This window comes from Lagenorhynchus albirostris, chromosome 10 (genome assembly GCF_949774975.1).
Source record: "Lagenorhynchus albirostris chromosome 10, mLagAlb1.1, whole genome shotgun sequence".
Taxonomy (NCBI): Eukaryota; Metazoa; Chordata; class Mammalia; order Artiodactyla; family Delphinidae; genus Lagenorhynchus; species Lagenorhynchus albirostris.
In genome coordinates this window covers 40460721-40476161 of record NC_083104.1, presented here as the reverse complement: position 1 = coordinate 40476161, position 15441 = coordinate 40460721, and the positions used below count along the sequence as shown (strand labels likewise).

The window sequence follows — 15441 nt, the reverse complement described above, 5'->3', positions numbered from 1 at the left end:
AAATGTCTTAACTTCTCCTTCATTACTGTAGTTTTTTTTTTTTTCCCCCACACCCTGCCACATACAGTATCTTAGGTTCCCTGACCAGAGATCAAACCTGTGCCCCCAGGCTTCCCTGGTGGCGCAGTGGTTAAGAACCTGCCTGCCAACGCAGGGGACATGGGTTTGAGCCCTGATCCGGGAGGATCCCACATGCTGCAGAGCAACTAAACCCATGCGCCACAACTACCGAGCCTGTGCTCTAGAGCTCACGAGCCACAACTAATGAGCCCACGCGCCACAACTACTGAAGCCCGCGCGCCTAGAGCCCGTGCTCCGCAACAAGAGAAGCCACTGCAATGAGAAGCCCATGCACCACAATGAAGAGTGGCCCCCACTCGCTGCAACTAGAGAAAGCCCACGCACAGCAACGAAGACCCAACACAGTCAAAAATAAATAAATAAAATTAAAAAATATTAAAAAAAACAAAACAAAAACCTGTGCCCCCTGTGTTGGAAGCACAGTCTTAACCACTGGATCGCCAGGGAAGTCCCTGAGTTTTATAGAATTTAGAACTCTTGATTTTTTTTCCTTTCAGGACTTTAAATATGTGTTCCCACTACCTTCTGGCCTCCATGGTTTCTGAGAAGAAATCAGCTATTAATCCATCAAGAATCCCTTTTATGTAAAGAGTTGCTTCTCTTTTGCTTCTTCCAAAAGCTAAGGTTCAACTGTTTGGAGGTAGGTGTCAAGGGCTGTCTCTGGACTTAGCTAAGGTTTTGCTGGGGAAAGCTCTGCACAATGCCTGGGCTGACCCCTGAGCTCTGGGTGCAGCGAGGAGTCCTGGGGCCCAGAGCTAAGACTGCTGAAGCTCTAGCTCTACTACAAGATGAAGGCAGGCAGTACATTTTATTTATCTACATTCACTTTCCGTACAGTAGCTGCTCCAAACACACTGACTAAAGGCAGCCTGTTTCTCAAGATTTGAAATATGTAAAACATCTGTGAATTCCAGGAGTCTACACATTCCAGCAGGGAGAGAAAGAAGGGCAGCACACTCCAGAGCATCCACCTTCTTAGGATAAAGTCTCTTAGGAAATGTCCACAGGCCTTGAAATGCTTAAAGTGGCTCACAGTCATTCTCCAATCTTGCCCTGGAGCCACACAACTCCCCTCTTGCTTCTGAGGTCTGTACTTGCTGGAACACTCTTGCTCATTCTTCTCCTAGATAACTCAGCTTCAAGGCCTCAACTACAGTATCATTTGCCTAGGAAGTCTTTCCCCTTTCCCCAAAGTCTGAGTTAAGGCCCCTCCTCCTATTTGCTGCCAAAATGCCCCGTACTCACCCCAACACAGTTCTTATCACTGATGGTGAACCTGTCCGGTTCTGTCTCTGTAACGATGATGGTTTCTAACTCTCACTGAGTACCTACTGTGTGCCAGGTGCCTTCCATCTTTTTTCTCATTTAAGCCTCACCACAGGGACTTCCCTGGTTGTCCAGTGGGTAAGACTCTGCGCTCCCAATGCAGGGGGCCTGGGTTTGTTCCTTGGTTGGGGAACTAGATCCCACGTGCGTGCCACAACTAAGAAGTCAACATGCTGCAACTAAGAAGCCCGCATGCCACAATGACGATCCCATGTGCTGCAACTAAGACCCAGTGCAGCCAAAATAAATAAATAAATAAATAAATATTTTTTTTAAAAAAGCCTCACCACAACCCAACAAGGTATGCAGAAGCTATATCCCCTCTAGCCCCCAAGAAAGGGACAGAACCAGTATGTGAACATAGGCAGTCTGGCCCCAGAGTCCACCCTCTTAACATCACACTATACTCTTGTATTACATTTCCGTTTTGTTTAAAAATTTAAACAATCATAAATTCCTTTTGATAGAAGTACAAGAAAAACACCAAGGAAAAGATTCTACAAAAATGCAAAATGCAAGGTTTCTTTTTTTTTAAAGTTTTTATTGGAGTATAACTGCTTTACAATGTTGCGTTAGTTTCTACTGTACTACAAAGTGAAATCAGCTATATGTATGCATATATCCCCTCTGTTTTGGATTTCCTTCCCATTTAGGTCACCACAGTGCATTAAGTAGAGTTCCCTGTGCTATACAGTAGGTTCTCATTAGTTATCTATTTTATACATAGTATCAACAGTGTATATGTGTCAATCCCAATCTCCCAATTCCTCCCACCCCATCCCTTTCCCCCTTGGTATCCATACATTTGTTCTCTACATCTGTATCTCTATTTCTGCTTTGCAAGTAAGATCATCTATACCATTTTTCTAGATTCTACATATATGTGTTAATATACGATATTTGTTTTTCTTTTTCTGACTTACTTCACTCTGTTTGACACTCTCTAGGTCCATCCATTTCTCTACAAATGACCCGATTTTGTTCCTTTTTATGGCTGAGTAATATTCCATTGTATATATGTACCACATCTTCTTTATCCGTTCCTCTTTTTTTTTTTTTTTGCGGTACGCGGGCCTCTCACCGTTGTGGCCTCTCCCGTTGCGGAGTACAGGCTCCGGACGCGTAGGCTCAGCGGCCATGGCTCACGGGCCCAGCCGCTCCCCGGCGTGTGGGATCTTCCCAGACTGGGGCACGAACCCGTGTCCCCTGCATCGGCAGGCGGACTCCCAACCACTGCGCCACCAGGGAAGCCCTATCTGTTCCTCTTTTGATGGATATTTAGGTTGCTTCCATGACCTGGCTATTGTAAATAGTGCTATGAACATTGGGGGTGCATGTGTCTTTTTGAATTATGGTTTTCTCTGGGTATATGCCCAGTAGTGGGATTGCTGGGTCGTATGGTAGTTCTATTTTTAGTTTTTTAAGGAAACTCCATACTGTTTTCCATAGTAGCTGTATCAATTTACATTCTCACCATATGTGGAAATTCTTAATAAATCTATGTTTCAACTTGTGTTTTGTAAATGAAGTCCATCACAATGGAGCATGTGCTGAGGATTTGGAGTGTAGGTTCACAGGTGGTCCCTCCTCCCTGGGACAGGTGCTTGACCACCAGCTCCCCTGCTACCTTGCATCCTAGAATCTGGCCTTCCCCTCCCTGTCCAGGTATCCATTTGCTGCTGCCCCCTGCAGGCGCCTGACCAAAACATGGAGGGCTGTTCAGAAGTGCATACCCTGCTGTGTCCTGGAGCAGGGTGAGGCACTGGCCATCGCCTATCCCAGGCTGGCTGCACCACAGCAATCTGATGGGCATTTTGGCAGGAGGAAGCCTTTCATCCACTCCCATCCAAGCATATTTTAGTACCTTTAGCAGTATTTTTCCCCTGCTTTCTGAAGCAGCAGCTCTGCATTTTCATGTTGCACTGGGTCCCACAAATGATGATGTTGGCTCTACATCTCCTCCCATTCTCACTCCCAGTCATCTGTGATGGGAGCTCAGGAGACACTGAAGACATACAGGAAGAGCAACCAGAAAAATGACACTCAAGAGATGTGGCACAGGACACCTCTCTGGAGACATCAGGAGTGGGACATGTTTTCTCTCTTCCCTTCTCAGGGGAGAACAATACAGGACTAGGGGTGGGGTAGTAAAAGACCATAAAGGGAAATTTCTGAGATCTCCTGATCTCTCTTCTGTTGGAGGAAATTTGGGGTTGGAGGAAATTTGGGGTGATAAAGCAGTATTTGATCTCCTACAAGCCTTTCAGAGCTTTTCCAGAGCTCGTGTGTGAGGTCAGGGGTAACTTCTGCTTGGAGGGAGGCTCTGGCTTTGGAATGCTGAACAGGACCCAGGAGCAGCTGCTGGAGCTGGGCTCCTGGGCTCCTGAGTCTAGGCTTTGGGGCAGAGGTCAGTGGTTCCCTGAGACTTGGTTCTCAGCTATCCAGCCCAGCTCTCCAAAGCACAGGTGCAGACAGGGCTTCAGTTACTCAGATTTCTTTCTTGTTCATGAAAGGAATATAAATGTGTCCAGAGAGTGGCCACATAGGTACAAAAAGAGGGAGCCTGTTCTATAGTCTCCTGTGTGCCCACCCACAAAGGGGTCACGATGATCGTGGGGAAACCTGAGCTGTAGGCAGACAAGGGAGAGAGGTTGAGAGCGGAGGTCACCACAACTGCGATGTCCAGCCTCAGCCTGAAGGTGCTGCTTTCCTCCAGAGAAAATGAAGGAGGAAGGGGTCAAGCCTGCTCTCAGATACCCACACAGGCTGTAGGATTATCCTCTTTCAGGAGGTCTGGAATGGTCTCATCATGATTCCAACTTGCTCTCCAAGTTAAAATCCACCCTCTCTAACCATGACCAGCAGGTTATGGAATCACAGGTGACCTAATGACCCCTCACGTTAACCTCTGACCCACACATAGGGCAATTAAGCTGGCCTGGCACCCAGACACTCTTCCTTCATTCCACGGCATACCTACCACTTCCCAGGACAGGTCCCAAGAAACAGCACCCTCTGCCTTGCTGGACTGCTGCTGAGCCACACCTCTGGTCCTGGTGGCCTAACCTCTAGGGAATGTAAACAGATACCTCTTGCCACAGTGCCTACTTGCTGCAAGTTTCATCAGATTTTCCCAGAGGAAAGAGCATTTATGGCTCCCAGGGTGATCCAGTGGGATGAACAGGTCCACAGCCCAGGCAGCTGCTAGATCCAGACAGAGGTAGCAAGAGCAGCAGTCCTTTCGGTTCAAGCTGAACAACTCTCTCATTCCAGGTACAATAAAGGTAAGCAGTTAAATGGAATCTGAGTATCTAATAAAACTACTAAAAGCTGTCTATTCATTTCTCCAAAGAAGACATACAGATGGCCAAGAAGCACATGGAAAGCTGCTCAACATCACTAATTATTAGAGAAATGCAAATCAAAACTACAATGAGGTACCATCTCAAACCAGTCAGAATGGCCATCATCAAAAAATCCACCAACAATAAATGCCGGAGAGGGTATGGAGAGAAGGGAACCCTCCTACACTCTTGGTGGGAATGTAAATGGTACAGCCACTACAGAAAACAGTACGGAGGTTCCTTAAAAAACAAAAATAGAGTTGCCATGCGATCCAGCAATCCCACTCCTGGGCATATACCCGGAGAAAACCAAAATTCAAAAAGATATATGCACCCCTATGTTCACAGCAGCACTATTTACAATAGCCAAGACATGGAAACAACCTAAATGTCTTGACAGATGAATGGATAAAGAAGATGTGGTAAATATATACAATGGAATACTACTCATAAAAAAAGAATAAAATAATGCCATTTGCAGCAACATGGATGGACCCAGAGATGATCATACAAAGTGAAGTCAGCAAGAGAAAGATAAATATTTATGATATCACTTATATGTGGAATCTAAAATATGACACAAATGTGACCTTATTTATGAAACAGACAGACTCAGACATAGAAGACAAACTTATGGTTACAAAAGGGGAAAGGGGGTCGGGGAGGGATAAATAAGGAGTTTGGGATTAGAAAATACAAACTACTATATATAAAATAGACAAAACAAGGTCCTACTGTATAGCACAGGGAACTATATTCAATATCCTGTAATAAATCATAATGGAAAAGAATATGAAAAAGAATTTGTGTATATGTATGTATAACTGAATCACTTTGCTGTACACCAGAAACTAACACAACATTGTAAAACAACTATCCTTCAATTGAAAAAAAATTACAGAATATGAAAAAAAAATAACCTATCTATTAACCACACTTTATTTTCTACAGGCAACCTGAAGCTCTGGCAGAAGGGGAGATGCTCTGGATAGAAAAGCTTCCCATACAGAAGAGGATAGCGAGGCTTGTGCCCTGGGTCCACAATATCTGTTCTCCTGTCCATAAAGGCGCAGAATCTCTGGATTTTCTGATACAACCTTTATCATCTTTGGAGGCTGAGGGACTTCATCTAGCCTTAGAAATTTTCTCCTAAGCCAATCAGATTTTAAAAATTCCTTTACAATCACATAACAAAGATGCTGGTTTGAAAAAATAAGTACACAGCATTAAGAATGTGTGTACAGGGTGACTGTAAAGATAAGAGGAAACCATAGTGCCCTTAGAGAGTGGGACCAAAAGAGGCAGCAGGTTCAGAGGGGCGCGCCAGGGTAGTAGCCTCCCTGTGCTTTTGTTGGGAGAGCGGCGAGCTGAATGAACACAACCATAAACAGGAAAGAAGGCAAGGAAGATGCCACCTATTCTTCCTGTAGGGCTCGGCTCAGGTGTTCTCCTCCCTGGAAGCCTCCGTAATGCTGTCTCCCTTTGCACTAAGGTTAGGTCAAATCTGCTATGCACAATACCCAATGGAACTGAAGTTATCTCTCTCAGGCCGAGACTGTGGGAGGGACTGTGTTCTGTGTCACTGGCCTGGCACAGTTCTTGGCATATATTATAGCAATCTTTATTGAGGTGGCTGTAAAACCCAATTTTATGCTCTCTCCTCAACTTCTGTTATGTAGGGCCACTGCCTCAAAAAGCTTCTCTATCCTCTGTCTAGGCAGATCCTGCCAGGCCCTGTCCCTGGCCCAGTGCAACTGAGATTCTCTTTCTGAGGCTTCTCATTCAAGAAGCAGACTCCCTGCAATGAAAGGCATCAGCACCAAACAGTGTTATTCATAAAGTTCATGTCACCACAGCGAAGTGGAGAAAGTACAGATTTGGATATGCCACACAGACCAGCCAGTTGCAGCACATACCACTTACTATCTCTCCACATTAGTTTCATCAGCAGCAAAAGAACTACGGAATAACCACCTCCTCCAAGGATGTTAGGCGACCAAACGAAATACTGTGTGTGGAAGCACCTGACCACAAAGCCAGGGCTCAGTGAAGATTAGTTTTCCTTTCCCTCCTATCAGCCCAATCCTACCCTGAGGCTCACCCACTCCCTTCTCAGGACTGATGTTCGGCCAAGACAGCTGTGGGATATAAGACAGGTGTCTGCCCAGCTTGGCTGCATTTGGGCTGTACTGCTTGTTAAATATTGTTATTATCACATTTGCCTCTTCCCCCATCCTCCATCCCATCCTAATTCACCCAGAGTCAATAAGGAGTCTTCCACGCTTGAGACCTTAGCCATCTCATAAAGTTTTCATACCAGAGGCCCCCAAGTCATAAATCCAAGGACAGTCTGTTTTGAAACACTTGTGTGATATCACATTATTCATTCAAAGATAAAGGCCAATTGCACCCAGCTACAACTGCAGCTGCTACACATAGCCTACTTTCCCTGTCCAGGAAGCTGCCTGATCCCAGCTGGCCAAATCCAATCCTCAGAAGATGAATGGCAAAGAAGAAACATCCTTCCCTTTTCCGGTAGCTAGAGCCATCTTCGTGGAAGGGGAATCACAACCACCTCCTCAACTTACACTGCCCATAGAGCAGAGGTCCCCAACCATTTTGGCACCAGGGACCAGTTTCGTGGAAGACAATTTTTCCATGGACCGGTGTGGGGGTAGGTAGGGGTGGTTCAGGCGGTAATGCGAGCGATGGCAAGCGCAGAGGAAGCTTTGCCCACTCACCCGCCGCTCACCTCCTGCTGTGCGGCCCGGCTCCTAACAGGCCGTACTGGTCCGTGGCCCGGGGGTTGGGAACCCCTGCCACAGAGAACACAAGTTTAATTCAATGTATTCATCCATTATGTATTTACTTACCATACACATACACATATAAAGATGGTATCAACTGAGAATTTATGAAGGGGGAGCAGGACCCCATCTACCTCTAACAGAAGGCAATATGCATAATAATAACCGTAAGTGTCACCACAAACTGCTGCTCTAGAAGTTAGAATAAAAGAGAAAATACTTTCAGCTGAGACATGGTAGAACTTCAGAGAAATTTTTAAGAAGGACACACAGCCTAGTGGTTCTCAGCATGTAGTCCCCAGGCCTGGGAGCTTGTTTAGAGATGCACATTCTTGGGTTTCTCCAGATCTGATGAATGAGAAACTGGGGTAGGGCCCAGCAATCTTGTTTTACATGCCCTCCAGGTAACTCTGATGTTAGCTCAGGTTTAAGAACCACTGCCCCAGCATATAGGCCAGGCCTAGAAAAGTATGATTTTGAAAGAGACAGATGGGTCAATTAACCTACAGGAAAAAAAAACAAGCAAATCCAAGAGCTGGGTTCTCAGAACACTCCTAATTCATCAGTTACAGGACATAGCCACAAGTGTCTAATCTTGTACAACACAAATTAACAAAGTTTAAACATCAGTACAAATACACTGAGCCAGAGTGAGAAGAGTCAGGGGGAACAGAGTGCCACAGGTGCAGGCACCAGAATCCCTTTAAAGCTGGATTTGAACCCCCGTTTCCCTACTTATTAGTTGTGTAGACCAGGCAAGCCTCTAATCCTCCATCCCCCACTGGTTAAATGGAAATATAACTGGATCACTTCCCAAGGTTTTTATGAGGGTTAACGAGACATTTAATTATATACCTGAAGCACCAACACAGCACCCAGCAGGAAATTCTCAATGAATATGCTCATCTTTCCTTGTCCTAATTAGGGAAGAACTTGGGATCATTAACAACTGAATATCGAGTTCAGTCCTGAACCATCCTTCTTCCAGCACAGCACTGAAAACATCTATAAACGTTAGATGTATAATGAATCTGGAAACCATAATTCTTTCCAGAGACAAAGATAATCAGGTAGGCTCTTTTCATGACTGTCAGTGTTTGAGAGCCAAGGGGACCATTGGATATCATCTTACATCAAGCCTCTCCTTTCACAATGTCCTCATCAGCCACACTCTTCAGGGCTCTATGGGGCCCTATGACAGAAGGACAGTCACAACAGTCCTTGGTGAGCACAACAGGCCCCAAGTATCAACCAGAGGTCAGAAGGAGGGTCCACATGAACACAAGAAAATGACTAGAGAGTAGAAAACCAAGTCTCTGGGGTTAGCCTACAAGACAGTGTCCAAGGAATTGTTCAAATGGACTTTGCCTTGCAACATTCCAAGGCTCCTGCTCTTAACCAGGTACCAAAAGGAAGCTGCCACTATTGAGAAGGAAAATTAAAATACCATGCTTTCAATTATCTTGCAGTTTCTTAGAAACATCTAAACATTATTTTGAGACAGATTACCAGCAATGTGAACAAATCTGGTGAGTCACCAAGTCAGGGCCAGCCTGGACTGTTTTACTGTCGTGGCTAAACAACCCAGGACTAGAGTTTTCCACTCAACAGATCCAATGAGCCTCAAGTTCCACTGTGTAAAAAGCACACAGTCCAAGGGCTACTGAACAGTCAGGGTTAGGAAATCTATTGTGCCAAGGCACTGGCCCACCATATCCAGGGCAACCTGGAAACATACCAGCAGGCTAAGATGCAGAGCCCCGTGAAGAGAATGATGGGGATGGGGTAGGACGCACAGAACAGCCCATGGTTGTAGAAGGCCTGAGATATCTTCTCACGCAGCCTTTCAGTCAGGGTCATCCTCAGCTGAAGTCACCTTGCTGCCATCCCGGAAAGTGACCATGGATCAGCCTGGCACACGTTGGGCAGCACTGACAATGGACACCATCTGCAGGCAGGCACCTGGCAAGAAGGGAGAAAAGCCAATTAACAAAGAGTACTTGGCTCTCAACACTAGGGCTGCTGGGGGAGGTGGCAGGGACGTGGACAAGGAATCAGGAGGCCTACATGCAAGATCTGGAGACATCAATCCCAAAACACACACACACACACACACACACACACACACACACACACACACACACACACACACACACACACACACACACACACACACACACACACACACACACAGTCTTGGTCGTCTCCTAGTGACTGTGGGTAGTGTCTAAGTAAGTCTAACCAAAGAAACAAAAAAACTGCCTCTCTAGCTCTGGTAATAAACTCTCAATCCTCTTCCATATTAGGCACTTCTAAAAGGCCACTCCCTAGAGAGGGCATTTTTCTCACACGTGGCACAGGAAAGTACTCCTGTGTAACAGACAGCACCTTCAGTTGCTCTTGGCCAAATGGACATTCTGGAAACCCTCCCCCCCCATTCTCTGTGCACAGGCCAGACCGAGAGAAATCCTTGGGAAACCTTTATACAAGGTCTGATCCCTCAAAAAACACATTCTTACACAAACAGTGATTCACTGATAAATAAAGTCCAGTGGGGTCAACCCTCAACACAAAAACACCAAAAAGCCTAGGCCCCTGACATAAAACAAAATTCACTGTGACAGTGGTATTGGGTAGATGTCTCTGCTCCTGGTCCCCCAGTTGTTCCTGGGAGGGTGAGGGCAAAGGGCCCCTCCTATTTCTGCCTGCCCAGCAGCTGTCTCCTCCTTGGAGTAACAGCAGTCCGGTGTGGCTCTGAGAACCACCTTTCTCCACAGGATTTGGCCTGGACATAACGGCCAGTTAAGGTGCCCCTCCCTGACCCCCGCCAGGCTGGTTAGGCCTCTCTCCCTGGCCTTTGACTTCTGAGCAGAAAGAATCAAAACTGGATTCGAGGGCTTCCCTGGTGGCGCAGCGGTTGAGAGTCCACCTGCCGATGCAGGGGACACGGGTTCATGCCCCGGTCTGGGAAGATCCCACATGCCGTGGAGTGACTGGGCCCGTGAGCCATGGCCGCTGAGCCTGCGCGTCCGGAGCCTGCGCGTCCGGAGCCTGCGCGTCCGGAGCCTGTGCTCCGCAACGGAAGAGGCCCGCGTACTGGAAAAAAAAAAAAAAAAAAAACTGGATTCGGTGGTGTTTATTCTTCCCCAAGAGGTTCCTGCTCCCCAGATCACGGGCTGCTCTGGCTCCAGCCCTTTCTGAAGACGAGCTCATCAGCTCTTCTTTCCAGTCTGTGAGCCACCCCATATCCTTCCAATAAATACTCTTTTGCTTGTGTAAGCCAGTTAATTTCTGTTGCTTCCAAGTAGAGAAACTTAAACCAATAAAATCAGAATAGAAAACTCTAGCAGAAGGGCCCAGGAATCTAGAATTCCTTTCCTTACTGAGCTCGCTGATGAAATTCAAGTTTAAATCCACTTCTCCTGTTCCATGTTGCTGTTTTCTTTCGTCTGTGCTACAGGGAAGCTGCCCAGACATGTATCTTGGCTTGATTCAGCTCACGGATGAAAACCCAGGCCAAGGAGATGATTCCTCAGAAGTGTGAGACCAGAAGGGAGAAGCAAAAGGAGTCACACCACAGCCAATTCACAAGAAGGAATGGCTACCACTCCATCCACCTTCCTGGAAGCACAAGTCTCAGGCGCACATGCAATTTTCCAGTCCAAGAACCCTCTAAGGAAATAGTACAAAGAACCCGCTGTGGGTCAATTCAGAAGGCAACAAAACAGAGGAATTGGCAGGTGACAGCGGCTGACCCAAGGAGCAGAGATGCTGACAACAGCTCAACCATTCACAAGACTCATCTGGAACATAACAGCTCAAAAAGGTCTCAAGCAGTAGACCTGCAGCAGGGCACCAGCAACAGTGCTCACCACCCAGCATAAACAAGGACTCCAGGGAAGCAACGTTTCTGCTCCTGTGTCCCCAACCCTCCGTTCTACTTCAAGGGGGAAAACAAACACTAATGAGATATATGCCTGTGGAAAGACGCTGTCAAGAGGATCCCTGAAGACTGATGGCCATGAACAAGTTGTAGCTTTTCCAACCTCAGTCCTCTGCCAAGCCCCACATCTCTTCCCTTAAGTATCCCAAAACAAAGCCCTCCAGGAAATTGCGATCCTACTAATCTTAATCTCCTTCTCAGGCCTCTTCCGCACACAAATCGGTAACACAAGAAGCAGGGGTCAGGGGCGTGGGTGGGTTCTCTTATACATGGAACTACTAATATGAGGAAAAAACCCATCTCCCTTCAATTCTGCAGCAAATACAAATCTTTCTGACATGACCTTAGTCGTTTTCAGTTTCCATTAATCCTTATTAGTTATACTAATTGCTAATTTTCACAGCACCAGGAAAACAAAATTAAAAAAAAAAAAGAAATTCAAATTCTAGTTCATTACACAGCCCACCTACCTGAACCAAGCAAGAGGGGAATTATTCATCTTTACTTCACTGCATTCATTTTAACGCAAAGCTTTTCCAAAGCAAAATTTATCCTAAGAAACTGCCAAAATATTTTCCAGAGTGCCCATACCATTTTACATTTTCACCAGCAGCATGAGACCTCGTTTCTTAGCATCCTCACCAGCGTTTGGTATTGTCACTACTCTTTATTTTACCTGTACTAATAAGAGTGTATTAGTATCTTATTGGATCTTAATTTGCATTTCCCTAATGGCTAGTGACACTGAACCTGTGCATGTGTGCATGTGTCTGTGTATTCCTTAAGACATTATATATATGAGATCATGTAATTTGCAAATAGAGATAGTTTAACTTCTTTTCCAATCTGGATGCCTTTTGTTTTTCTTGTATAATTGTTGTGGCTAGAACTTCTGGTACAATGTTGAATTGCAGTGGTGAGAATGCATTTTATTCCTGATCTTAGGAAAGGAGCATTCAGTCTTTCACCTTAAGTATGGTATTACATGGGAGTTTTTCATATAAGCCCTTTATCAAGTTGAGGGAGTCCCCATCTATTCCTAGTTAGTTGAGTGTTTTTTTTTTTAATCATGAAAGTGTATTACGCTTTGTGTCTTTTGAGATGATCATGTGTTTTTTTTTGTTTTGTTTTGTTTGTTTTGTTTTGGTACGCGGGCCTCTCACTGTTGGGGCCTCTCCCGTTGCAGAGCACAGGCTCCGGACGCACAGGCTCAGCGGCCATGGCTCACAGGCCCAGCCACTCTGCGGCATGTGGGATCTTCCCAGAGCGGAGCACGAACCCGTGTCCCCTGCATCGGCAGGTGGACTCTCAACCACTGCGCCACCAGGGAAGCCTGATCATGTGGTTTTTAATTTATCCTACTAATAAGGTGTATTACACTGACTCATTTTTTTCTCGTATTGAACCAACTTTGCATCCCTGGGTATAATCCCTTTAAATGTTGCTAGACTCCGTTTAATAATATTGAGAACTTCTGCGTCTATATTCATAAGGGATATTGGTGTGTACCTTTTTTATGTCTTTGTCTGGCTTTGGTATTAGGGTAATGCTGACCTTGTAGAATAACTTGGAAAGTGCTCCTTTGTACTTTTATAGAACAGTTCATGATAAATCTTTAAACATCTGGTAGAATTTACTAGTGAAGCCATCTGATCTTGGGATTTTTTTGTTTAATTAATTTATTTTATTTATTTATTTCTGGCTGCATTGGGTCTTCGTTGCTACGCGCCGGCTTTCTCTAGTTGCAGAGAGCGGGGAGCTACTCTTCGTTGTGGTGTGCATGCTTTTCACTGTGGTGGCTTCTCTTGTTACAGAGCACGGGCTCTAGATGTGCGGGGGCTTCAGCAGCTGTGGCAGGCGAGCTCTGTAGTTGTGGCTTGCAGGCTCTAGAGCACAGGCTCAGTAGTTATGGCACACACGCTTAGTTGCTCCGCAGCATGTGGGATCTTCCCAGACCAGGGCTCGAACCCATGTCCCCTGCATTGGCAGGTGGATTCTTAACCACTGCGCCAGCAGGGAAGTCCTTGGGTTTTTTTCTGTGTGGGAAGTTTATAAACTATTAACCTCTTTGCTTGTTACATTTATTCAGATTTTCTATTTCTTCTTGAGTAAATTTTGTTAGTTTGTGTGTTTCTAGGAATTTGCCCATTTTCACCTAGGCTATCTAATTTATTGGCATAATATTTGCTGTTCAAAGTATTATAAATCATTTTTATTTCTGAAAGCTTGGTGTTAACGTCCCCACTTTCATTAATGATTCTAGCTGTTTGAGTCTCTTTTTTCTCAGTTGTTGATCTTTTAAAAGAGCAAACTCTTGCTTTTATTTACTCTATTATTTTAGTCTCTATTCATTTGTTCCCACTCTAGCCTTTATTATTTTCTTCCTTCTGTTTGCTTTGGGTTTATTTTGCTCTTCTTTTTCGTCTTGCTCTAGTTTCTTAAAGTTACTGATTTGAGCTCTTCCTTATTTTTTTAATTAATTTTATTTTTTTATACAGGTTATTAGCTACCTGTTTTATACATATTAGTGTATATACGTCAATCCCAATCTCCCAATTCATCCCACCACCACGACCACCACCCCCTGCTTTCCCCCTTGGTGTCCCTATGTTTGTTCTCTACATCTGTGTCTCTATTTCTGCCATGCAAAACGGTTCATCTGTACCATTTTTCTAGATTCCACATATATGCGTTAATATGCGATATTTGTTTTTCTCTTTACTTCCACGTCTCTACAAATGATCCAGTTTCGTTCCTTTTTATGGCCGAGTAATATTCCATTGTATATATGTACCACATCTTCTTTATCCATTCGTCTGTCGATGGGCATTTAGGTTGCTTCCATGTCCTGGCTATTGTAAATAATGCTGCAATGAACACTGGAGTGCATGTGTCTTTTTGAATTATGGTTTTCTCTGCGCATACACCCAGTAGTGGGATTGCTGGGTCATATGGTGATTCTATTTTTAGTCTTTTAAGGAACCTCCATACTGTTCTCCATAGTGGCTGTATCAATTTACATTCCCACCAACAGTGCAAAAGGGTTCCCTTTTCTCCACACCCTCTCCAGCATTTGTTGTTTGTAGATTTTCTGATGATGCCCATTCCAACTGGTGTGAGGTGATATCTCATCATAGTTTTCATTTGCATTTCTCTAATAATTAGTGACGTTGAGCAGCTTTTCATGTGCTTCTTCGCCATCTGTATGTCTTCTTTGGAGAAATGCCTATTTAGGTCTTCTGCCCATTTTTGGATTGGGTTTTTTTTTAATACTGAGCTGCATGAGCTGTTTATATATTCTGGAGATTAATCCTTTGTCCGTTGATTCATTTGCAAATATTCTCTCCCATTCTGAGGGCTGTCTTTTTGTCTTGTTTGTAGTTTCCTTTGCTGTGCAAAAGCTTTTAAGTTTCATTAGTTCCCATTTGTTTATTTTTGTTTTTATTTCCATTACTCTAGGAGATGGATCAAAAAAGATCTTGTTGTGGTTTATGTCAGCGTGTTCTTCCTATGCTCTCCTCTAAGAGTTTTATAGTGTCTGGTCTTTCATTTAGGTCTTTAATCCATTTTGAGTTTATTTTTGTGCATGGTGTTAGGGAGTGTTCTAATTTCATTCTTTTAGATGCAGCTGTCCAGTTTTCCCAGCACCACTTATTGAACAGACTGTCTTTTCTCCATTGTATATCCTTGACTCCTTTGTCATGGATTAGCTGACCACTGGTGCATGGGTTTATCTCTGGGTTTTCTATCCTGTTCCATTGATCTATATTTCTGTTTTTTTGCCAGTACCATATTGTGTTGATTACTGTAGTTTTGTAGTATAGTCCGAAGTCAGGGAGTCTCATTTCTCCAGCTCTGTTTTTTTCCCTCAAGATTGCTTTGGCTGTTCTGGATCTTTTATGTCTACATACAAATTTTAAGATTTTTTGTTCTAGTTCTG

At 44.6% G+C, this 15441-nt stretch overlaps 2 protein-coding genes across 4 annotated transcripts in view; both read right to left on the bottom strand.

The window, feature by feature from the left end:
* The window catches only part of SCAP (SREBF chaperone), a 38661-nt gene extending 29141 nt beyond the window's left edge, over window positions 1–9520 (bottom strand). For all 3 annotated transcript variants that reach the window (XM_060162108.1, XM_060162109.1, XM_060162110.1), the window contains exon 1: window positions 9297–9520. In XM_060162108.1, coding sequence (XP_060018091.1) covers window positions 9297–9418 — 122 coding nt within the window. In that variant the 5' untranslated portion in view covers window positions 9419–9520. The remainder of the gene's footprint in view (window positions 1–9296) is intronic.
* The window catches only part of ELP6 (elongator acetyltransferase complex subunit 6), a 79119-nt gene continuing 73098 nt past the window's right edge, over window positions 9421–15441 (bottom strand). The window contains exon 5 of the mRNA XM_060162116.1: window positions 9421–9520. Coding sequence (XP_060018099.1) covers window positions 9421–9520 — 100 coding nt within the window. The remainder of the gene's footprint in view (window positions 9521–15441) is intronic.